Below are 22,037 nucleotides of genomic sequence, written 5' to 3'. Positions count from 1 at the left end.
CTTCGCCAAATCACTCCACCCCAGCCTCTTCACTGAAACTCAGCCCCCTCGGGCATGTGCCTGGCCTCCTTCAGTTCGGTTTCTCAGCTAAGGAGCCATGTCTCCTCCATCTGCTTCACACTTAAGCCGATCTCAGGAATAAGTCTTGGGACAGGTGGAACCCAGATACGAATAAGAGGCACGAGCCTCTGGGACAAAGGCAGGGCCCTCATAACATGTACTTGTTCCTTCCTCCAGGACACAGGACTCCTCCCTGACTCAGGCAGTGAGATGGCCAAGGAGCATCCCTGGCACCCAGCCTGCGCTCTGCTAGAACCCAGGTACCTCACCCATCGGATCGCTTCCCAGCTCCCCTGAGCATATTAGATGACAGTAAGAGGGTGGAAGGTGTGCCCGTGCCTTAAGGTGGACCTCAGTTTGGTGTCAGGCTTTATGGACACTGCCCTTATTCCCGTCCCAGTCCTAGGCTCTACCTCTTGGTTGTTTGGGGTCCAGAGACCTAGAAAGAATGGAGATGGAATACCCACCTGCGCCTTACAGGCCACAGCACCTCATCAGGCATTTCCGCCTAGCTTCTGAAGACACCCGTTGTCAGTCGGGGCCCCAGGCTGTCGTCAGAGAACAGAAGTGTTCACCAAGTGATACCTCAGGGTGCCGTGGTGGGGAGGAACCAGCACAGAAAATCAACCCAATCAGTTTCACAAGGTGTCAAGGACCATGATGGGTCTTGGTGGCACACAGGTGACCAAGGAAGGGTCTCGTCCCATCCTCTGCGAAGAGAAACCACCTCCCTTTGTCAAAATCCAGGTGGAAGGCAAAACTCTGTGGCATGGAGAAACTCCCTGTCGGGAAGGTGACTGAGGAAGTGTTCCCTCCCTAAGTTGTGGGAGATTTGCCCTCCTAACTTCCCAGAGAGAGTAAAAATGTAGTACCACCGGAAAGGTGACAGAACATGAAGTCACCTACACAAATTGTGAAATGAAAGTAATTGTTATAGTTGTACTATGAGACAGAGTAAGTATCAAAATTGCCATCAAGGTTAAAAGCAAACATGAAGAAAGTGGATCCCTAGCAGGTCTGACCTTTAGTGGCCTCCTGTTGAGGCAGAAATCCTTCTCCAATCTACAAAAGGAATAGAGGCGGCTTCATGCCTGGTACCTGAAGCTTGTTTCCTCAGTACAAAACGGGAATGGAGGGGTCTCCTTCCTCTCAGCTGTCACCACCATCCGTACACTGGGCGCCTGGGAGCAGAAAATGCATGCACATATGAGCTGATCCACTGTAGCTGCTCATAGAAAAACCCAGCACTGCCTGGTCACTGAGCCTGAACAAAGCTGGACAGTGCCCTGGCCACCAGGGTGCCCTTTGTAAAACATTTAGTGGAAGAAAAGCACAGTGACATGATGACATAATTCCAAATGGAGAATACGTGAGATGGTGGAGACCAGCAAACCTCACCAAATGTAGGGTTTCTCTATCATTGGAATTTTGTAAAAGCAGGAAATATTTATCATCAGAAATGATATAAAAGAGAATACAACGTTGTATAATATTTATAAGTTAAAAGTACACATGTATTTTTATGTATGTATAAATAAACCTAGAATAAGTTTTAAGCCTTAGAAAATATAAATCCCAGATTTAGGGCTGCCTGGGTAGTTCAGTCGGTTAAGCATCTGACTCTTAATTTCAGCTTGGGTCATGATCTCGCAGTTCGTGGGTTTGAGCCCCACGATGGGCTCCGCGCTGTCAGCATGGAGCCTTCTGGGATTCTCTCTGTCTCTCTCTCTCTCTCTCCCCCTCCTCTGCTCTCTCTGTCACTCAAAGTAAGTAACTTAAAAAAATTTTTTTAAATAAAAGAATTAAATACTTGGTAATAAATCTAACCAAGGAGGTGAAAGACTTGTATGCTGAAAACTACAAACATTTTGCTGAAAGAAATTAAAGACCTAAGTAAAGGGAAAGCCATCCCATACTCATGGATTGGAGGACTTACTATTGCTAAGATGTCAGTACTACCAGGGCGCCTGGGTGGCTCAGTCAGTTAAGCATCTGATTCTTGATTTCAGCTTAGGTCATGATCTCACAGTTCATGGGATCAAGCCCAATGTCAGGCCCCACACTTGAGTGTGGGGTCTTCTTGGGATTCTCTGTCTCTCACTCTGCCCCTCTCCCCAACTCATGCATGCACTCTCTCTCTAAAATAAAATAATAAAAATAATAAAGATGTCGGTACTACCTACAGTGACCTATAGATTCAATGCAACCTCTATCAAAATTCCAATGCTCACTTTTGTAGAAATGGAAAAACCAACCCTCAGATTCATATGGAATTGCAAGAGGCCTCAAATAACCAAAACAATCTTGAAAAGAATAAAATTAAAGACCTCACACTTCTCAACTCCAAACTTAGTACAAATCTACAGTATTCAAAACAGTGTGTGGTATTGGCACAAGGACAGGCATATAGACCAATGGAATAGAAGTGAAAGTCCAGAAATAAATCCATGCATCTATGGCCAGTTGATTTTTGGCAAGGGTGCAAGGGCTTTTCAATGGAGAGAGAATGGTCTCATTGATAAATGGTGCCGGGATTGCATCATTGAGAAATGATGCAAAAGAATAAGTTGGACCCCTACCTCATGCTGTATAAAAAAAAAAAATTAAAATGGAACAACAATCTAAGCTATAAGAGATAAAACCATAAAACTCTTAGAAGAAAAGCATAAGGATAAACATTCGTGACCTTGGATTTAACAATGGATTCTTAGATATGACAGCAATAAAAATGAACAAAATAAGAAAAAAATAGATAAACTAGATTGCAATGAAACATAAAACTTTTGTTCAAAGGACATTATCAAAAAAGTGACAACTTTCAGAATGGGAGAAAATATTTTCAAATCATATTTCTGATAAAAGTCTAGTATCCAGAATATATAAAGTACCCTTACAACTCAACAACAAAAAGACAACAACCCATTTTTAATGTTTATTTTTGAGAGACAGAGTGTGAGCAGGGAGGTTCAGAGAGAGAGGGAGACATAGAATCTGAAGCAGGCTCCAGGCTCTGAGCTGTCAGCACAGAGCCCCGAACTCCCGGGGCTCGAACTCCCGGACCTTGAGATTATGACCTGAGCCGAAGTCAGACACTTAACCGACTGAGCCACCTAGGCGCCCAACAACCCATTTTTTTTTAATAGGCAAAGATCCTGAATAGGCATTGCTCTAAAGAAGATACATAAATGACCAGCAAGCACATGAAAAGATGCTCGACATCATTAGGGAAATGCTAATCAAGACCACAGTGAGGTACCACTTCACATCCACTAGGATGGTTACAAATTAAAGAGATAGAAAGTAGGAGCTCCTGGGTGGCTCAGTCGGTTAATCATCCAAATCTTGGTTTTGGCTCAGGTCATAATCTCACAGTTAATGAGTTTGAGCCCCGCGTCAGGCTCCGTGCTGGCAGTATGGAGCCTGCTCAGGATTCTCTCTGTCCCTCCCCTGCTCATGCATGCTCTCTCGCTCGCTCTCTCTCTCTCTCAAAATAAATAAACTTTTAAAAAATCCTGCTTAAAAAAATTAAACATACAATTACCGTATGACCCACCAATTTTAGGTATATACCTAACAGAATTAAAAACAGACCCTTAAATAAGCATATGTACATACATGCTCATAGCAGCAGTATTCATAGTAGCCAAGAGGAAGAAACAGCCCAAATGTCCATAATGTATAATTAACATTATGCTGAGTGCAATAAGCCAGACACAAAAGGACGAATATTCTGTATTTCACTTATAAGAGGTCAATATAAGTGGAGTAGTCAAATTCATAGAGACAGAAAGTAGATTAGGGTTAACAGGGACTGAGAGAAGAGAAGGAGTTTTTTTTTTAATGAGCACAGAGTTTATGTTGGCCATGATGAACAAGTTTTGGGCAGAGATGGTGGTGTACACAGCACTGTGAATGTATTTAATGCCCCTGAATTGTGCCCTTACAAATGGCTAAGAGTGTAAATATTGTAAGCAGTCCCCAAAGTGTCATTATTCTGCAGCATAGACCAGTCATAGGTGTTCTGAAGGCACCCATGTAAGGTTCCAACAGCAAGGGTGACCAGGAACACCGATCCCATTATATATTTGTAGGTTCCCCAAAGAGTGACTAGTCATGTCTAGTTTCTCCAAGTGACAAGAAATAAATCAAAGAATGTCCAGGCCCAGGGGCACCTGGGTGGCTCAATGGGTTAAGCGTCTGACTCTTGATCTCAGCGCAGGACTTGATCTCGGGGTCATGAGTTCAAGCCATGCCTTGGGCTCCCCACTGGGTGTGAAGCCTACTTTAATTCTTTTTTCAATGTTTACTTATTTTTGAGAGAGGGAGAGAGACAGAGTGCGAGCCAGGGAGAGTCAGAGAGAGAGGGAGACACAGAATCCGAAGCAGGCTCCAGGCTCTGAGCTGTCAGCACAGAGCCCGACGTGGGGCTCCAACTCACCAACTGTGAGATCGTGACCTGAGCTGAAGTCGGACACCTAATGGACTAAACCACCCAGGCCCTCCTCGTGAAACCTACTTTTAAAAAAGTGTCCTGGGGCGCCTGGGTGGCTCAGTCAGTTAAGCGTCCGACTTCGTCTCAGGTCATGATCTCGCGGTCCATGAGTTCGAGCCCCGCATCGGGCTCTGTGCTGACAGCTCAGAGCCTGGAGCCTGCTTCAGATTCTGTGTCTCCCTCTCTCTCTGGCCCTCCCCTGCTCATGCTCTGTCTCACTCTCTCTCTTAAAAATAAATAAACATTAAAAAATTAAAAAAAAAAGTGTCCAGGCCCAGGAACAGCCCTCAGCAGTGTGCATATGGAGAACTAAGGTGTGTGTAGGAGGAACCGAGCAAGGGACACGGACATCAACCACGGCCTTGCTGTGTCTTGGCAGACTGGCTCAGTCAGGGTGGGTCTGTTGTCAGCAAAGCCTCCTAAAGAGTGAAGGGATGTCTAGACTTCTGCCTCAACAATTTAGAAATTCTGTTGGGTTCACTAGGCTGACAGCTGCTATCAACAACCAGTAGTTAAAAAATAAATCAAGGAGTAACAGCTGAGAAATGTGTTTTCTTTACATGTATTTCAAATAACTTGAAACACACATATTCCCACAGACATGCACGTTGTACAGGTGCACAACACACACGACTGGCTGTGTGATCTACGAGTAGCGTCCTCCCTTCCCTTCTCTGGCCCCCACCCAAGAACACATCAGCTTGTGTAAGAATTCGTTTATTTTATTCTTTACATTTTATTTTGTTTCTAATTTTTGTGTTTTTTCCCTCCTCCCATCACCCCCACGGAGGGGGAGGTCAGGGGTTTTTGTTTTTGCTATTCTCTGTTTTCTTGCTTTTTCATTTGGAAACTCTCCTATAGTTTTCTTTCCACTGCTGTTCATTTTCCTTCCCTGCTCTCTTAATTCAGACACTTATGACTGTACCACTGGTCACAAACAAGAAGTTTAATATGCTCTCCTAACAAGATCCCTCCACAAGATAAAACCTCTAGAATAATTTCTCTCTCCCATTTCTCTCCCTGTCTCCCCATCTCCATGAGAAGTTTGGAAAGATTTTACCTCTCCCAAGCATCCGTTCTACTGAAACAGTTTAATCTTTATTAGAACCTCCCCCACACCGTATGTGTGTGTGTGTGTGTGTGTGTGTGCGCGCGCACGCCCGTGTGCACACGTGTATGTGTGAATTGCGGACGTGTGTGCGTGTGCGTGCTTGTATAGGGATAGAGATTCCTTGCTCAACAACGTTTCTTCCTTGCCGCTGTATCAGGGTCTGGTTCTGGTGTATCTGCCGTTTGTTTTTCATCTTTCCCTACTATTTTCCTCACTGCTACCTGGATGCTCTGCCCCTGACTTCTGGAACATTCCAGCCCTGTGCTGTGCTCTGGCAGGTGGAGGCTGTTCTGACTGGGCCATGGGTTCCAGGCTGTGTCTTTTCCTACCGTGATCTTGCTATCCCACCGTTCTCCAGCGCCTGGTGTTGAAGAGGACAGACCTGATGCCATTCTGACTTTTCTTTTTGTAGGTAATTTGGGTTTTCTTCCCGGAAGCTTATAGGGTATCTTTTCTTAGAATCAGATCACTATGTTTTCTTAGCAGGCCACCCTGGGATTCAGGGATCTCTTTGCTTCCCGGACTTGAGTCTGTCTCCAGCTGAGCAGAGTTCTCTTCTCCTTTTCATTGCAGTGTGGCCTCTGTACCACCCTTTCCTTTTTCTCCTTTCGGAACACCTGCGTCTCGTCACATACGCCTGTGCCTCTCCTCCAACGGGCTTATCTTTGTTGCTCGTGATTTCCACCTCCTTTTGTTTCCGATGCTTTCTACGTGGTGGTCCAGGCCACCTGTTCACATTTCAGCCACGGCCATTCTCTGCTGTAGTTCAGATACTGCAAGTTTGAGACTGACATCATTGTTCTATTGTGCGTCCATCACCTTCGAAAATTTCGGTTTGCCGGGGAGTTGTTTTCGAGCGTATGCTTGTGCGCATTGCGCCTGTCCTTCCTCTGCTCAGTGTTTTTTATTCAGGAGGTTAGCTAGCTTCCTCATCCACGATTCCGTTTCACTAGCTTCGGGAAATTGGCCTTCCTCAGTCTCAGTAATATCACACAGCTGGCCAGTGCAGGCTTCCTGAAATGTTTTCTCAGCTCAGCCCTCACTGTGCCATTTCTCTTGGTTTTCCTTGTGCCTCACTGGTTGCTGGTTCCTCCCCTTCTCGCCAGCCACAAGTGTGCCTGGGCCTGTTGTGGGCCCTCCCAAGCCTCGCAGATGGCAATGACCGTTGTGTAGTTCCTGTCACATGGTTGCTGTGCTACCACATGAATGATGCCTAACGTGGGCCGGACAGCAAGACGGCCCGATAACGTACGAAGAAGTTGCGCCGGGAACCGTGATGTCGATCTAATGATGTCCGTCGAAAATGGCACCTTTGACAGCCATGTAAGGTACTTGTGGGGGAGTTTATGTCACAGTAATGTGGTTGGGGATGTACGTGTCTTCCTGCAATCCGACCCGCTCTCACTGTAGATGGCAAGATATCGCTCTACCAACATAACCATCACCCGGGAGGACCACAGAACCTTGAGAAGCTGTGCTCAGCAAATGTCACACCACCTGATGGCTTATGGAATAGCTGAGATGTGGCCTTAGACCCAAGCCCAGGGGACCGTCGCTTCTTTACGATTTACGTATCAGAGTACTCATTTCCGCCAAATCTCTAGCCCGGGACTGCCGGAGTAGCCGAGAATCAGTGCTTTTTCTTTTCTTCACCCACACCCGCTCTACGTCAGGGGTTCACAACGTCTGCTTTTGTAAAGAGCCAGGTAATAACTATTTTTGCCTCTGCAGGTCATATGGTCTCCGGTAACTACTCCGCTTTGCTATTACAGCATGAAAGGCACCATAGAAAACAGTAGATGAGGCAGGCTGGCTTAGTGGCCCCTGCTCTAGGGGATCCCATCCATTCCCAGGGCTTGAGGATGCTTTCCAGGCCCGTTTCCAAGCTAGACGTCGCCACTGAGCCCCAGGTGCGTGTGTCTCCCCAGTTAACATCTTCGGCTGGGGGCGGAATAGCCATCTTGAACCTCAGACGCTCAAATCAAGACTTGATTTTTCCACCTTTCTGGAAGCGGCCAGTTGCATTCAACTTCCATTGTCATCAGCTGCTTCTATGCATTTTCCTGTATTTCAGAACCTAAAAGCTGAAAAACCACATTTTTCAGACCCCCTTGCGGTGGGACTTCCGAGGGGAGTGGTTGCATCAAATGCACGCTCATGAGACGACACAGGAGGCAGGGTGGCCATGCAGTCTCTGGGCACACGATGCCACAGCGATGGCTGTCAGGGCAGGGTGGGGTGCGGTTGGCAGGAGAGAGACAACAAGGCCCCAAGTTCCTGGCCTCACAGTCACGGCTACCCAAGTCTCTCAGACTCAAGGGGCCACCTCTCAGTCCACGCGCACCAGCCCACCTGAAGATTTTGTAGTGTCCCCTGTAATAAATCCATTTCTGCCATAACTACTTGAGAGCGGTTTCTGTTTTCTGCACCGAGCGTGATTGATTCACTCGCCCAAACTGCCCCGCTCCCCATCAGCTTAACCTCAGAAATGACCTCTCTATCCATTTTCTGTGAGCTGAGTTCCATTCAGAAGATTCAAAACCACACCAGTAATGCGAACAGGAAGAAAATGCGATGAAGAAGTGTTAACTAAGAAAAGGAGATTCCCCCTCAAGTAGATAGAAGAGTGTTCCAAGGGACCCCCCCCACTGAAAAAATCCACATGTGACGTTTGATTCCCCCAAGATTTACCTAGTACTGATGACATAAACAGTGGGGAACACACATCTTGAATGTTTTGTGTATTATGTGCTGTATTCTTACAATAAAGCTACAATGTTACTCGGAAAGTCATAAGAAAGTATTTGCAACACTGTGCTGTATTTATTGAAAACATCAGCCTATAAGGGGATGTGCAGGTCACACCCGTGTTGTTCAAGGCTCCCAACCGCACACCCAGGGCTGACAGAAGAACCCAGAACCTGGAAGAGCCCCACACCTGCCACAAGGGTGAGGCTCCTCTTCTCTGGAGGGCGTGGCTTCCACAGGTGGAGAAGAAAAGAGGGTGCGAGTCTGAGCTGGCGTGCAAGAGCAGCTGCCACACGGTGCAGAAACTTGAGAGGGGGCAGGCAGGACGCAGCTGGCCTAGCCGGGCTGCTCAGGTGACAGCCTCCCGCCTCCCGCCATCGGATCCTGGCCTCCGCACCAAACAGCGCGCCGCAAGGAATGAAGGCCCTTCTCTAGGCCAGTCCTTGCGGTGTCCCTCCGGCTCCCCCTATGGACAAAACCTAGCACCACACCAGCTGGCAAAGGGGAGGTGTAGGGGGTGCTGGGCAGTGTCGGTGCAAACAAGGGGGGAGGGGTTTAGTGCTGGGAGGGGACGGAGTGACAGTGGCACACTGCTCGGTCCATCGGACCAAAAGCAACGAGTGATCCCCACCTTTCCTTTATCGCTTACATCCAGTATATTACCAAAGCGTGTCAGCTTTACCACCAAAACCTACGTCCAACCACACTCTCTCCTTCTCTCTCCATCATCACTGCTTTACTCAAAGTCACAACAGATCCAACCTGGACCTACGGAAATATAACCTGTTCCTAAACTGGTGAACTCAAAACCTTAATCCAGTCCATCCTCCCCAAAGTAATCTATGCAGCCAATGCAATTTCAATCAATTTCAACTCATTCAGAAATTCACGTAGGAAAAAAAAATGTGTAAAATGTTCCAAGTAATTTTGGAAAGGAAGCCAAAACAGAAGGGACTTGCCCTATCAGAAATCAAAAGACACTAGAAGCCCATAACGAAACATTCCAGTGTAGGTGCAGGGATAGACAGATAGGAATTTAGAGCCCAGAAACAAACCTAGGGGAGTTTAGTATATGATCAAGTTAGCAATTCAAATAATCAAGGAAATGATGTTTTTTTGAAAAACGGTATTGGAAGAGAGGACAATAAAGTATATTCTTCCCTCATACTATACACAGAATAGGGACGCCTGGGTGGCTCAGTTGGTTAAGCATCTGACTTCAGCTCAGGTCATGATCTCACAGTTCAAAAATTCAAGTCCCACATCAGACTCTGTGCTGTCAGCTCAGAGCCCAGAGGCTGCCTCCGATTCTGTGTCTCTCTCTGCCCCTCCCCGGCTCATGCTCCCTTGGTCTCTTAAAAATAAACATTAAATAAATAAATAAATAAAGTTATTTACATTTAAAAAAAAAACAAACTACACACAGAATAAATTCCAAATGATGAAAACTTTGAAATCATAGGTTTGTGTGAGTGTGTGTGCTAGGATAAACAATAGAACAGTGTTCTAGTGTTGGGCTGCTGGGCCCCAAAGCTAGAAGCCCAAAAGGAAACGTTTGACATATTGGACTATGTAAAAACATATTTTTTCTGTACGGCAAAAGATTACCAATAACAAAATAGAAAGAAAAACAACAAATCTGGAAAACATATGACCCCCAAAGTTAAATATGTAACATAAAGATGTCTTGGGGTGCTGGCTGGCTCAGTCGGTGAAGCGTGCAACTCTTGATCTCAGGGTCGTGAGTTTGAGCCCCACATTGGGTGTAGAGATTACTTAAAAATAAAATCTTTTATGGGGCGCCTGGGTGGCGCAGTCGGTTAAGCGTCCGACTTCAGCCAGGTCACGATCTCGCGGTCCGTGAGTTCGAGCCCCGCGTCAGGCTCTGGGCTGATGGCTCGGAGCCTGGAGCCTGTTTCCGATTCTGTGTCTCCCTCTCTCTCTGCCCCTCCCCCGTTCATGCTCTGTCTCTCTCTGTCCCAAAAATAAAAAAAAAATAAAAAAAAAACACGTTGAAAAAAAAAATAAAATCTTTTAGGGGAGCCCAGGTGGCTCAGTGGTTAAGCTTCCGACTTCGGCTCAGGTCATGATCTCACAGTCTGTGGGTTCAAGCCCCTCACTGGGCTCTGTGCTGACAGTTCGGAGCCTGGAGCCTGCTTCAGATTCTGTGTCTTTCTCTCTCTACCCCGCCCTCACTCATGCTCTCTCTCTCTCTCTCTCTCTCTTTCAAAAATAAACCTTAAAAAATGTTTACATAAAAATCAGAAAATAAAATATTTTAAATAAATGCCTTACAAATCAATAAGAAAAATATAAAAAAAACAACAGAAAATTTGATAGAAACACGTGAACAGGCAGTTTGTCGAAATATATATGGCCAATAAATATATGAAATATGTTCATTCTTCCTAAGAACCAATGAAATGCAAATCTCAACAAAACAAGACCTTATTTTCAGATCAGACTGGCCAAGGTATAGAGGCAGTGTGATTCATTAAGGGTCTAGAGTGTGACAGCCAGATAGTCTGGATCTGAATCTCAGTTCCACCACTCTCTAAGCATGTAGCCCTTCATGCCTTCATGTAGTTTCCTAATCTGTAAAATTGGAATAAATAATAGCACTTTACTCCAACTTTGCTGTGAGGGTTAAATGAAATAATTTCAGTAAATTAGCACTCAGTGTAGTGCCTGACACATAATACATGTTCTAGGAATATATTTGGCTCTCATTATTTAAAAGGTTGATCTCAACCTTCACTGGTTAGTGTGTACAGAAAAAGAAACACAATTCATTGAAGAAAGTATAAATTAATCTATTTATTCATCAAATATTTATGACCCACTGGAGACACAACAGCAAGCAAGAGGCTCAGTCAGCACCCTCACTGGCGAGCATTCTAGGGAGGCTGCACTTCTGAGGACGGCAATTAGGCAACATTCGCCAAATCATCATGCCCTTGACCCCGCAGTCCCACATTAGGAAGTTTATCCTAAAGAACTATTTGGGTAAACTTATGAAGATTAATTTAGTAGAATTCAGAGTACCTGGGATCACAATCTTAAGCTGCAGAACCAACCCAAATATCTATGAATGAGGACTGGTTAAGTCGTCATACAGGAAGGCACAGAATCGCGTGGGTAAGACAAGCCCATTCTGGGATAAGACAAGCATCCAGGGTGCTCTGCTTCTGGCTGTGTGTCTTTCTGCATAGGTTGGCTTTTTCCTTACAGCTGGATGCACCACGCTTATATCTTGGGTAGAAATTCAGCTGTTTCCATGGAGGAGGGAAATAAATGATTCATTGGCTGAAGAAACAAAGGCAAACGAGGAAAAACCAGGTCCCATCACTGTCCACTAACCCCAGGAATCTAGTCCTGCCTCCAGCCCTCATTTTCTGCCCACACATTCTAGGAGCTCATCCTTCTCTGACTTTCTGTCTTTCTACAGCCGCTGCTCCTGCACCTGGTGGCTGAGTCCAGGCAGAGTCCTGGGCAGATGGGGAGTCCTGGGGCACAGGGGTGCACACCGGTCCTGGAACTTCCCACTCGGGTCCCGGTTCCCACTCAAATGCTGGCCCTGGATGGCCAAGCTGCTGGGAGCCCCTGGAAGCCCACAGCTCACAGCTCAGTGCACCCCAGATCCCACGTCTGGGTGGACCAACCTGGTGTGTCTGATTTTATGGGGGATCTTCTGTCAACACCCCCTCTGGTATCCTGCAACATGCTTTTCAGAAATTATCATCTAATAAGCAGCAATAATGATTTTATTGACTCATTCTTTACTTTAATTAGCAATTAAAATGAGCAATTTTAAAATATTTTTGTTTTTAAAATATTCTAATTCAGTAAAATACTTCACATATGAAATAAAGTTTGTACCAACCAAACAAAAATAGTACACCTTGCCCTATCTCAGTATTTTAATTTTTTAAATTTATTTATTTCTTTTGAGAGAGAGAGAGAGAGAGAGAGAGAGAGAGAACCCCAAGCAGTCTCCGCACTGTCAGAGCGGGGCCGATGCGAGACTTGAACTCACCAATTTAAGCTGAAATCAAGAATCGGACACAACCAACTGAGCCACCCAGGAGTCCCTCACTATTTAAAATTTTAAACACAAATAAAAACTCCAAATGGTCACAGAATTACAAAAGTGCGAAAACTGAGTTCTGTTTCTTCTTCCTTCTTGCAATCACTCTGGTCTCATTGCTCATCTCAAATCTAAGGCTTAAAAGGAGAAATATGTGTCACCTCAGGGAGAGGAGACACAATTGCCCCTTGAGCTCCAAAAGCCGTTTCGAATGTCCAGGCATGAGGCACTGAGTCCCCTAAGAACAACTTGTAGGGAGTCTGCATTAACTTCCATACAGAATACAATATTTAATACAGGTAATAAAAATTGCTAACTTGAAACTTACATATATGCTATTAAAATTCAACAGTAACCACAGTATCTTTTTAAACCACTAACAAAAGATTTGTGGGGTAGGAGTATCTTCTCTCTGACCTTCTTTAGAATTGCTGGTCTCATAAGGATAATAAAAGGCTGATCAATTTGGCACACCCTCAGTGTTATTTTAAAATTCTCTTTAGACAATGCACCCTCTACCTGCCTCTCCCTTTCAGCCCTCAGGTCCCCCCTGGAGGGCCCAGACGGCAGCTCCCAGCAATCCCCAGCTTGCCTCGCGTTCCATGCCACACTGGGCTCAGAGCTCCCTTGGCAAAGACCAGAATTCCCACAAACCACTGGGCACTCCTTCTCATCCCCTGCCCTCTTCCAAGAGTAGGCAGGTGACTGGCAGAGCTGGGTAAAATGGACACATTCTTTTCATTTCCTTCATTGGTTTTTTTTTCTGTTTGTAAGATAAACACTAAGTTTCTTTACTTAAATTTTTCCTTCATTAATAATGAAGTTATTTAGGGGCACCTGGGTGGCTCAGTCAGTTAAGCATCTGACTCTTGGTTTCAGCTCAGGTCATGATCTCGGGGTTCTTGGGTTCAAGGCCCACATCGGTTCTGTATTGACAGTGCAGAGCCTGCTTGGGATTCTCTCTCTCTCCCTCTCTCTCTGCCCATCCCCTGATAGCACTCTCTCCAAAATAAATAAACTTTAAAAAATAATGAAGTGATTTAAGGCTATACGTTTTCCACTGAACACAGCTGTAGCTATGTCCTGTAGAGTTGGGCATGAGGGATCTACCTTTGCAATGTTTTATGCATAACGTGTAACTTCACATTTGAGTTTCTCTTTGATCCAGTGGTTTTTAAATGAGAATTTGTCAGGGCGCCGTACACTTCTGGAATGGGGGCACTGAAGCCCAGCGAAGAGCCAGGCCAGTGCTCCCGCGCAAGGCCCTGCCTGCAGGGCGGCGGCACCGCCCACGACTCCGCGGAGAAGCCTCCAGGGCTGGGTTGCGGGGGGCGGAGCCAGGTTGGGGTAAGGGGCGGTCAGCCCCGTTGCCAGGAGGCGGAACCTGGACACAATGGGGTCTGGGAGTCGGGCCGGGAGGGGGCCGGCATCCGGGCACCCCACCTTGCCTTCCCCGCCGGGAGCCACGAGAGCAGGTTAGTGCATCAACTCTGGAGCCCCCTCTGGGCACCAGGTTCCCCACGTCGCCTCCTCTCCCCAGTGTCTTGGCTGGACGCCCCTGAAATATCCCAGCCCCCCCAGAACCCCAGGGAATTCCTTCCCCCCAGGATTGAGTCCAAACTTGGCGCGCTCACACACCCCTACTGGACTCACTTCGGGGGCTTGAAGCTCCGGCCCGGCCCCCCGCCGCCCCCCGCCGAGCCGGGAAAGCTCCGGTTTGTTTTCCCGGCGCCCGGGATACAGGATGGGCCCCACCCCCGGAGTCGGGAGGAGCTGGAGCGGAGAAGCGCGTTCGGCGCGAGTCCTGGGTGGAGGGGCCGGGGCCGCCACCTTCTGTCCACAGGTGCCGCGGGCCGTAAGCTCACCCCATCCTCGCGCGCCATGGGCTCGGACGTCTGGGTCGGCCCTTGGCGGCCGCACCGGCCCCGCGGCCCCATCGCCGCGCTCTACAGAGGCCCGGGGCCCAAGTACATGCTGCCACCGAACACCGGTACCGGCGTCGGGCGGGGGGTGGAGGGGCTACCGAGGCCTGTGCCGGCAAGGGGACGCCGTAACCCGGCTGCAGGGCGGAAGGGAGGGAAGTCTGTTGGAGGGAGGGATACGGTGCACTGTGCCCGGGGCGGGGAGCAGCGGGGGCCCGCGGTGACGCTGGGAAGCTCCTTCAGGCTACATCCTGCACGACCCGTCGCGGCCCCGCGCCCCGGCGTTCTCCTTCGGCGCGCGCCTCCCCACGCAGCAGACTTCGTGCGGCCCCGGGCCCGGCCACCTGATTCCAGCTCGTATGACCGTGCGCGGCCCCGACGGCACCCCCGCCTACTCCATCTACGGCCGTCCGCGCCACGCAGCGCCCTTCCTCACTCCGGGACCCGGTCAGGACCCCTGGGACCCCGGGCTCCCCAGGGCAGAGCCGCCTCCGGGAAGGCCCACCCGGGAACCCCCTACCTGAGCCCCGACGCCCCCTCCCCGTGTACCCTAACACTCCCAAATCGGTACCTCCACATCTGGATCTCAACCCCAAGCCCCACCGGGCTTTGACAAACCGTGGCTCGGATCCACCTTAGTCCCAGGACCCCCAACCCGGGTCCCCACCAGGCCCCCAACCCGGTCCCGGTCCCGGCCCACACCCCCGGTCCGCCCCGCAGGCAGGTACTTCCCAGAACGAGCTGGGAACGCGACGTACCCCAGTGCGCCTCGGCACACCATCGCCCCCCGAAACTGGGGCATCCACGCGGAGCCGCAGACCCCAGGTGAGACCAGAAAGGCCTATTCCAGCACCGTGGACCTTCCTATCCCTGACGGGGAACCACTCTCCAGGCTGCGGCGGGGAGACCCTGGCCTGGCCAGGAAGACTCACCCCCGCCCCAGACCCCACCCCTTGCTGGCTCCTCCCCAGGCCCCGGGGCCTACACTGTGCCCTCGCTCTTGGGTCCGCGTGTCATCGGTAAAGTCTCGGCCCCAACTTACTCCATCTATGGCCGCAGCGCAGTGGGCAGCTGCTTCGAGGACCTCAGCAAGGTGGGAGAGGGGCTGCGGGACACGGCGCAGCGCGGGGTGCACCCGGCGGGCCACAGAGGGTCAGGAAGCAAGAGGTGAAGGCCAGTGCGCCCCCGCTGCCCTCCCACAGACCCCGGGTCCCTGCGCCTACCACGTGGTGAACACTGGGATCTACAAGCCTCGGGCCCCCCAGTTCTCGATGCTGGCGCGGAATTCACTCCCCCAGGACAACACCCTGAATCCGGGACCCGCAGCCTACAACGTGGACCAAGGGGTCTGGAGTCCCGGGTCAAGGGTCAGGGGAGAGGGGAGGAGGGTCGGAGTCCCGGGGTTCCCCGGCGCGGAGCTGGACGCCTGGCCCCGCGAGGTCAGCGCCGTCTCCTGCATCCGCAGCACCGCAAGCCCGGCGGCTGGAGCTTCGGGATCCGGCACTCGGACCACCTGGCCCGGGTCCTGACCTACGCGGATGACTGACCCGCTGGGCGGGCGTGGCCCCACAAACGTTTGCTTAAAGCCTCCCGAGCCAGCAGCGTGTCCGCCCCTGTGTGTTCGCGGCGGGCGCGCGGGGCGCGGGGCGTGCGCGGCGGGACGCTAGGGCCCACAGGTCCCCGGAGCTCCGCGGGCGGGCCGGCCCGGGAAGTCCTGGAAGGCGCGCGCCCGCGGGCCTTCCTGATTGGCCGAGACAGAAGGGCCTGGGGCGACCATTGGCCGAGAGTCCCGCCTGTCCGGGAGGCCCCGCCCACCCACCGTCCTGTGGCCGCGGGACGGCAAACCGCATCCGCCTGGAGTCTGGAGCGGGATGGGTGAGGGCCGCCGTACCGGACAGGTGCAGGCCGGGGTCAGGCTGTGAGGCCGACGAGTAGGAGCCAGACACGGAGACACGCACACGGGCACCACAGACACGGTACAGAGGGGCGGACATGAGAGGGAGAGACCGGGATCAGGGTCGGGACAGGTGCACCTGCTGCAGAGACCCGGACACAGGGCGGCCGCAGGGTCCGGCGGTCTCGCACCCCGCAGGCTCGGAGCGATGGCGTCCTAGGGACCCACGGCCCAGGGGCGCCTGGTGACCTTTCAGGGGGAGGGAGCTCAAGCAACTCCCGGGTCTGATCCGCCTGAAGAGAGACGAAAGCCCCCTGAGCTAGGGGGACCTGCGGGGCTTCGTGCGCGCTGTGGAGGGGAGTGCGCAGGGCGCGCAAATCGGTGCGTGGGAACTTCTGGGCACCCCTAACCCTGAGGTCAGCCCGAGACCGCTTGCCCCTGGGGACGCCACAACTGTCCTGGGGACAGTGTCCCAGCACTGTCAGTGACCTCAAGATAACCCACCGCTGTGAGAACACCACACCCCCACACCCCCGTGATGGCTACACCACCACCGTATTCCATGCCTAGAGGCCGTGCTAGTGGCCATGCCACTGGGAGGCATAGATCTGAAGAAGGAAGTGGTGCTGACCCAGGCCCTGGCCAAGTCTGGGCAGCAGCTGGAGCTACCAGAGGCCTTCTGCCCGCAACTCATGAACAAAATTCTACAAGGGGAGTGGGTGACAAGGTCAGCCTGGACCTCGTACCTACCCGGCTGGCTATAGGCTACAAGGTTAGAAGATGCCTCCTCTCCAGACCAGAACGTCTGACCTCAAAGAGGTCAGTTAGCAGCCTACAGGCAATCTCCAACTTCAAGCCTGGCCTAGACAAAGTCCCCCAAAGATGGGGTCCAGGCTTCTCACCCCCAGGATGGAATTTAGGTTCCCCCCACCCCGTCAGCCCCCCATAACAGGACCAAGTTCTCCGGCTCCCCCTTAGGTACCCCACTCAGGACTCCCAAGGGAAGAGCTGGGTACTCCTCTCTCTTGGTTCCCCAGACTTGTGCTCCTAGGGGTAGGTACTAGCCTCCTCCTCGTCACTCCCCATACCAAATCAAAACAATTTCTTTTCCATTCCCTCTCCACCAGCTGCACATACAACTACTTACTAAATACTTAACTCCAGCTGAAGCCCTAACCAGGGAAAGTGAGAGAGAATGGTGGAGGTAGAGGAGGAGTAGGTGTGCAGGTGTACTCAGCATCCCTGCCCAGCAGGGACCAATGATCAACGGATGTGGTTTGTGCTCTCTGTGGTGGAGCAGGGAGGGGTGGGGCCGGGGAGGAAGCCCCGTCAATAAACTGGAGTCTATTCCTGGATTCACCCTCATCCGGAGTTAAGAGCAGGTACAGGTGGGCCACTGGTCATTGATCTAGATTCTTGATGGTAATATTGGCCAGAATCTCTGAAGAATCACTGATAGGTCATTAATCGGGGTCACTAATGAGGATATTGATCAAAGTTATTTATGGGTCACTGATGGTCATTGAACTTTGGTCACATCATCAGTGAAACCTTGATTGGAGTCATTAATAGGGACTTGATAACAATCACCATTGGACTCTCTGATCAATCCTTAATGGGCCACAGGACATTGGTCATTATACCTGATGGGTCAGACCAGTCATTAATGAGAAATTACCAGAATTGTTCAGAAGTTTCTGGTCATGGTCTTGGACACCTGTCATGGTTGCTGATGAATCCTCGATCAGGGTCAGTGAAGGGGGTCACTGGAAGTCCTGATGCAGGGTAGTCTGACCAGATGTAAGGGCTGCTGGAGGGAGTGGGCGCAGTCCTATGGGTCAGGGCAAGAAGCTGGTTCCTGTGGATGGACTCCTGTATGAAGCCAGAGTGTCAGTCACCATTGACACCCTGCTAGTCATCACAGGTAACCTGACCTCAGACTCCAGGTCTACTTCCTGCATGTTAAAGACCCCTGACCTCTGACCCACACAGTCAGGGTCCTCTCATCAGGAGACCATGGGACTTCCCCCAATCACTGGCGATCTGAATAGACCCCAGGGTCAGCGTACCATCACAAGAACCACCAACTCAGAAAGGTGACCTGACTGATGCACAACCCACCAAGCCCGTTGCAGGTACAACAGGGGACTTGATCCTCAACATTCAGGGTCCCTAAACCCTCATGACCGACCCAAGAGTCAGTATACCCCTGTGAGAAATAAGCCCACCGACCCACTCGAAGAAAGGACACGCACTCGAAGAAAGGACACGGAGACTCAGAGCACAGTGAAGCCAGGCTCTAATCAACGTTCTTGCAAGAGCGGTGTCTAACCGACAGGCACACTCAGGGCGGTTACAGCAGGCAATTTATCTCCTAGCGTGAAGTCCCTCCCCTTGTTCTTCATTGGTGAGTACTACAGAGGTTACAGCCTTCCCCAGAGGTCGCCTCTGCCCACGGAAGGCACAAAGTAGTCTGGTTGGAACAAATGTACATTCCCTGAGGTGAGGCAGACTTCAGTTCTTTGGTGCACGCTAACTGCAAAGCCCAAGAAAATAAGGCCGCAAAAGGAGAGGGGAAGAACCAAGAAGTGAAGTGCCTAAGGGTTTGGGACTCCGGCGGGGGGGAGGTTCATACATATTTCCAATAGGTTATAAACCTATTCTTAAGTAGACAGCACAACTTTTATTTGGGGTTTCTGAAAATGAATCATCTCACTTCTCACACGCCACATCTCCGAAAAAGCTCCAGACCCCTCTGCGTCACCACCCCCTCCGTCCTCAGTCATAAGATGGTGGACAGCCCATCCCCTCCGGTGGTGGACTTGAAGTATTCCCCAGTCACACCCACCAGCTGGCAAGAGTCCTGGGGAGCACCCGTGCCTGCTGGAGTTCGTGTGTCCTATGGGAATCCCAGTGTGGCTGTGGCCTGTTTGGGTAGGTCTTCTAACGTGAGCTCAACTTCCCCTTCATGACTCTGGCAGTCTGGTCCCATGTGCCTCTTGGGAGCCGGAGGACCGCCCGGCCCAGGGGCGCTTCGAGTGGATGCCCGGGAGCAGAGCCTGGACCTGGGCCTGGCTCCAGGCCTATGCTCCCGGACCCCCGCGCCAGGAGGAGGAGCTGCACGTGCCCGTGGACAGTGGGCGCCGGGAGACCTCCGTCCCTCCCCACCAACCCAGGCCCCTTCCCTTCTCCGAGTTCCCATCCCCTTTCCTTCCCCGAGCCCGGATTCTCACCCCTGGCCCCCCGCCTCCGGCCGGCACCGCGCAACTCATCCGGGCGCAGCCACGCGAGGCATCCACTCCGGCGGGAGGTGGAAGCTGAACCGCAGGTCGGCGTGGGCCGGAGGCTGGCCCTGCAGGGGTCGTCGTGCCCTCGAACCGCGCGCCCTTCGCCACCCCCTCGTCCTTTGCCGACCTCTTCCCGCCGCCGCCCGCGCGCGCCGATCGACACACTGCGCAACAGACGGCCGCGGCGAAACCGCAGGAAGGCGGGCGAGAGCGAGAGGAAGTGGGGGAGTGGCTCCGAGGGAAGCCGGGCCGCCGCGGGACGGAGCGCGAAGGGGCGGGGCCAGGGAGACGCCCCGCCCAACTCTGCGCTGGGCCCGCCACCTTTTGCGCACGCGCGCAGAGAAGCAGGGACTGGGGAGCGGGGACGTTCACGCTTGTCTGCGCGTGCGCCATGCCCATGAGCGTGCGCGCTGGCGTTGAGCGCACCGGTAGCGCAGGAACCTGTCGACTCGGCTAGTGCAGCGTGGTTGAGTCTACAGCGGTGACGAGCTCTGGCAGAGCGGGGCTGTCCCCTGAGTCGCGGTACTTACGCCGGGTTCCGAGGAGACTGGGTCGTGCTCGGTGTGTGGCTCGGTGTCCAGCTTTCTGACCTTACAGGTGCGCGTCCGGGAGGGCGCCCTGGAAGTGGGGCTCCCAGAAAAAAGGGGCCCAGGAAGGCCACAGGCTGCCTTCGCTTGCCAGGCACATCGCGTGCACTGCTTAGAGCGCGTATGTAAAGAAGGAAGCTGGTGGAGAGAGGCTGTGGGACGTGCCAAAGGTCATCCAGCCCAGAGCGCAACCCCAGGAACCATCCGGAAGTGGGCGGAGACCAGAAGTCTGGGAATCCTCCCGAGGGTCTTCTCAGCAGCTGAACGAACAGGTGAGGGGGAGTCTTAAGGCCCCCACTTAGCAAATTTCCAGGGGCTCCTGTGAGAAGGACACGGGGGACACCGAAATTGGTGTCAGGATCCTGGCTGTGAAGGGGGGTGGGGACGCTCGTGACCAGTGGAAACCTCATTCCTCTCGGGGTGAGAGCACCAGGAAAGCTCGGCCTGGAGCGGCGTCGGTGGGTACTTGCCCGGGCTCCTCGTGGGCGGACCGGCATGGGTGCACAGGGCTGCTGCTGAGCGCGGGGGGAGGGGGCACAGAGTTAAAGTGGTGAAAGGCTGGCAGGCCGCAGAAGGGCCGGAGGAGCCCATCTTTGGAGGTTAAAGGCAGAGACTCGGCCACCTCCTTTCAAGAAATGGGTTTATTGCAAAACGACACACATGCTCAGGAGCCCAGGCAAGGCATGCACTTGGAATGCTTCCCATCAGCTGATCCGGTGAGGTGTGGAGTGCTTCCCCGGGCCATAGAGCTGCAGGCACAGGACCAGGGTGGGAGGAGACAGACTTAGCCTCTCCAGCTAAAGGACAGGAGTGACAAGCATGGGCATTTGAGAACACCTTTCATAGGTGAGGCATCCTGAGCACTAGGTGAGCAGCTGTGAGCTGCCGTGCAGGCTTGGTCCTTCAGATGGTGGCAAGTCTCCCCAGAGCCAACGGGGGCTGACCCAGGAGGCGGAGGCAACCGCAGGCTCCTGACAACTGTGCTCTTTCCTAGGAGCGTCAGGTCCATGCTGCTGCTGGTTCTGGCACCCAAGGCTTGGCACAGGCTCTCTCATCTGAAGCCCCCAGCCCTCGTTTGGACCCCGGGAGGCAAGGCCGGACATGTGAGGTGTCGGCTCCTGTCAAGGCAGAGCCCTGGAGACACAGGCAGGCAGAGCCGGCCCCAGGGCCCCGGGCTTGGAACTAGGCTGTTGATCACCGCCTTGTTTGGGGCTGGGCTGGGTGGGGCCTGGCTGGCTGCCAGGGCTGAGAAGGAGCAGCGGCGGCAGCAACAGCGGACAGAGGCCCTGCGCCAGGCGGCTGTGGGCCAGGGTGACTTCAGCCTGCTGGACCACCAGGGACGGGCTCGCTGCAAAGCCGACTTCCGGGGTCAGTGGGTGCTGATGTACTTTGGGTTCACTCACTGCCCCGACATCTGCCCAGACGAGCTGGAGAAGTTGGTGCAGGTGGTACGGCAGCTGGAGGCTGAGCCCGGCCTGCCCCCGGTGCAGCCTGTCTTCATTACTGTGGACCCCGAGCGGGACACCGTCGCAGCCATGGCCCGCTACGTACAGGACTTCCACCCACGGTTGCTGGGCCTGACCGGTTCTGCTGAGCAGGTGGCCCAAGTGAGCCGCAGCTACCGCGTGTACTACAGCGCGGGCCCCAAGGACGAGGACCAGGATTACATCGTGGACCACTCCATTGCCATCTACCTGCTCAGCCCTGACGGCCTCTTCACAGACTACTACAGCCGGGCCAGATCAGCAGAGCAGATCGCAGACAGCGTGAGGCGCCACATGGCTGCCTTCCGCAGCGTCCTGCACTGAACCCGGTCATTAAAGAGGGTGTGATGGAGCTGTGTGCCTGT

The 22,037-nt window shown here is 52.3% G+C and overlaps 3 protein-coding genes across 4 annotated transcripts; 2 read left to right on the top strand and 1 right to left on the bottom strand.

The window, feature by feature from the left end:
• Nucleotides 1-13,819: 13,819 nt before the first annotated feature.
• ODF3B (outer dense fiber of sperm tails 3B) lies at nucleotides 13,820-16,018 on the top strand. The gene is made up of 7 exons (XM_019447330.2): nucleotides 13,820-13,973; nucleotides 14,342-14,488; nucleotides 14,664-14,867; nucleotides 15,141-15,245; nucleotides 15,392-15,513; nucleotides 15,623-15,766; nucleotides 15,886-16,018. Exons 1-7 carry the CDS (start codon nucleotides 13,892-13,894, stop codon nucleotides 15,964-15,966), a joined length of 885 nt encoding a protein of 294 aa, XP_019302875.2. The 5' UTR covers nucleotides 13,820-13,891; the 3' UTR covers nucleotides 15,967-16,018.
• A 1,776-nt stretch (nucleotides 16,019-17,794) lies between these two features.
• LOC109265782 (uncharacterized) lies at nucleotides 17,795-20,000 on the bottom strand. The gene is made up of 2 exons (XM_019447328.2): nucleotides 19,548-20,000; nucleotides 17,795-18,186 (listed from the first exon to the last, which is right to left on the bottom strand). Exons 1-2 carry the CDS (start codon nucleotides 19,998-20,000, stop codon nucleotides 18,016-18,018), a joined length of 624 nt encoding a protein of 207 aa, XP_019302873.2. The 3' UTR covers nucleotides 17,795-18,015.
• A 25-nt stretch (nucleotides 20,001-20,025) lies between these two features.
• LOC109265781 (protein SCO2 homolog, mitochondrial) lies at nucleotides 20,026-22,024 on the top strand. 2 transcript variants are annotated; one of them, XM_019447325.2, is made up of 2 exons: nucleotides 20,026-20,460; nucleotides 21,183-22,024. In XM_019447325.2, exon 2 carries the CDS (start codon nucleotides 21,196-21,198, stop codon nucleotides 21,994-21,996), a length of 801 nt encoding a protein of 266 aa, XP_019302870.2. In that variant the 5' UTR covers nucleotides 20,026-20,460; nucleotides 21,183-21,195; the 3' UTR covers nucleotides 21,997-22,024. The 2 variants fall into 2 exon arrangements, with proteins under 2 accessions (XP_019302870.2, XP_019302872.2); XM_019447327.2 differs by lacking the exon at nucleotides 20,026-20,460 and adding an exon at nucleotides 20,532-20,646.
• Nucleotides 22,025-22,037: the final 13 nt, after the last annotated feature.

The sequence above is a fragment of the Panthera pardus genome, unplaced genomic scaffold (genome assembly GCF_024362965.1).
Source record: "Panthera pardus isolate Hobbes unplaced genomic scaffold, ASM2436296v1 HiC_scaffold_6, whole genome shotgun sequence".
Classification (NCBI taxonomy): domain Eukaryota; kingdom Metazoa; phylum Chordata; class Mammalia; order Carnivora; family Felidae; genus Panthera; species Panthera pardus.
Note: the sequence above shows the minus strand (reverse complement) of the source record. Positions and strands in the feature narration are given on the sequence as shown.

Coding starts and splice junctions, on each gene's coding strand:
- LOC109265781 (XM_019447325.2), top strand. CDS start 21,196: ATGCTGCTGCTGGTTCTGGCACCCAAGGCTTGGCACAGGCTCTCTCAT.
- LOC109265782 (XM_019447328.2), bottom strand. CDS start 20,000: ATGGGCATGGCGCACGCGCAGACAAGCGTGAACGTCCCCGCTCCCCAG. Junction 18,187..19,547: donor CCGGAGGCGGGGGGCCAGGG/GTGAGAATCCGG, acceptor GGCTTCATACAG/GAGTCCATCCACAGGAACCA.
- ODF3B (XM_019447330.2), top strand. CDS start 13,892: ATGGGGTCTGGGAGTCGGGCCGGGAGGGGGCCGGCATCCGGGCACCCC. Junction 13,974..14,341: donor GCCGGGAGCCACGAGAGCAG/GTTAGTGCATCA, acceptor TTCTGTCCACAG/GTGCCGCGGGCCGTAAGCTC. Junction 14,489..14,663: donor CATGCTGCCACCGAACACCG/GTACCGGCGTCG, acceptor AAGCTCCTTCAG/GCTACATCCTGCACGACCCG.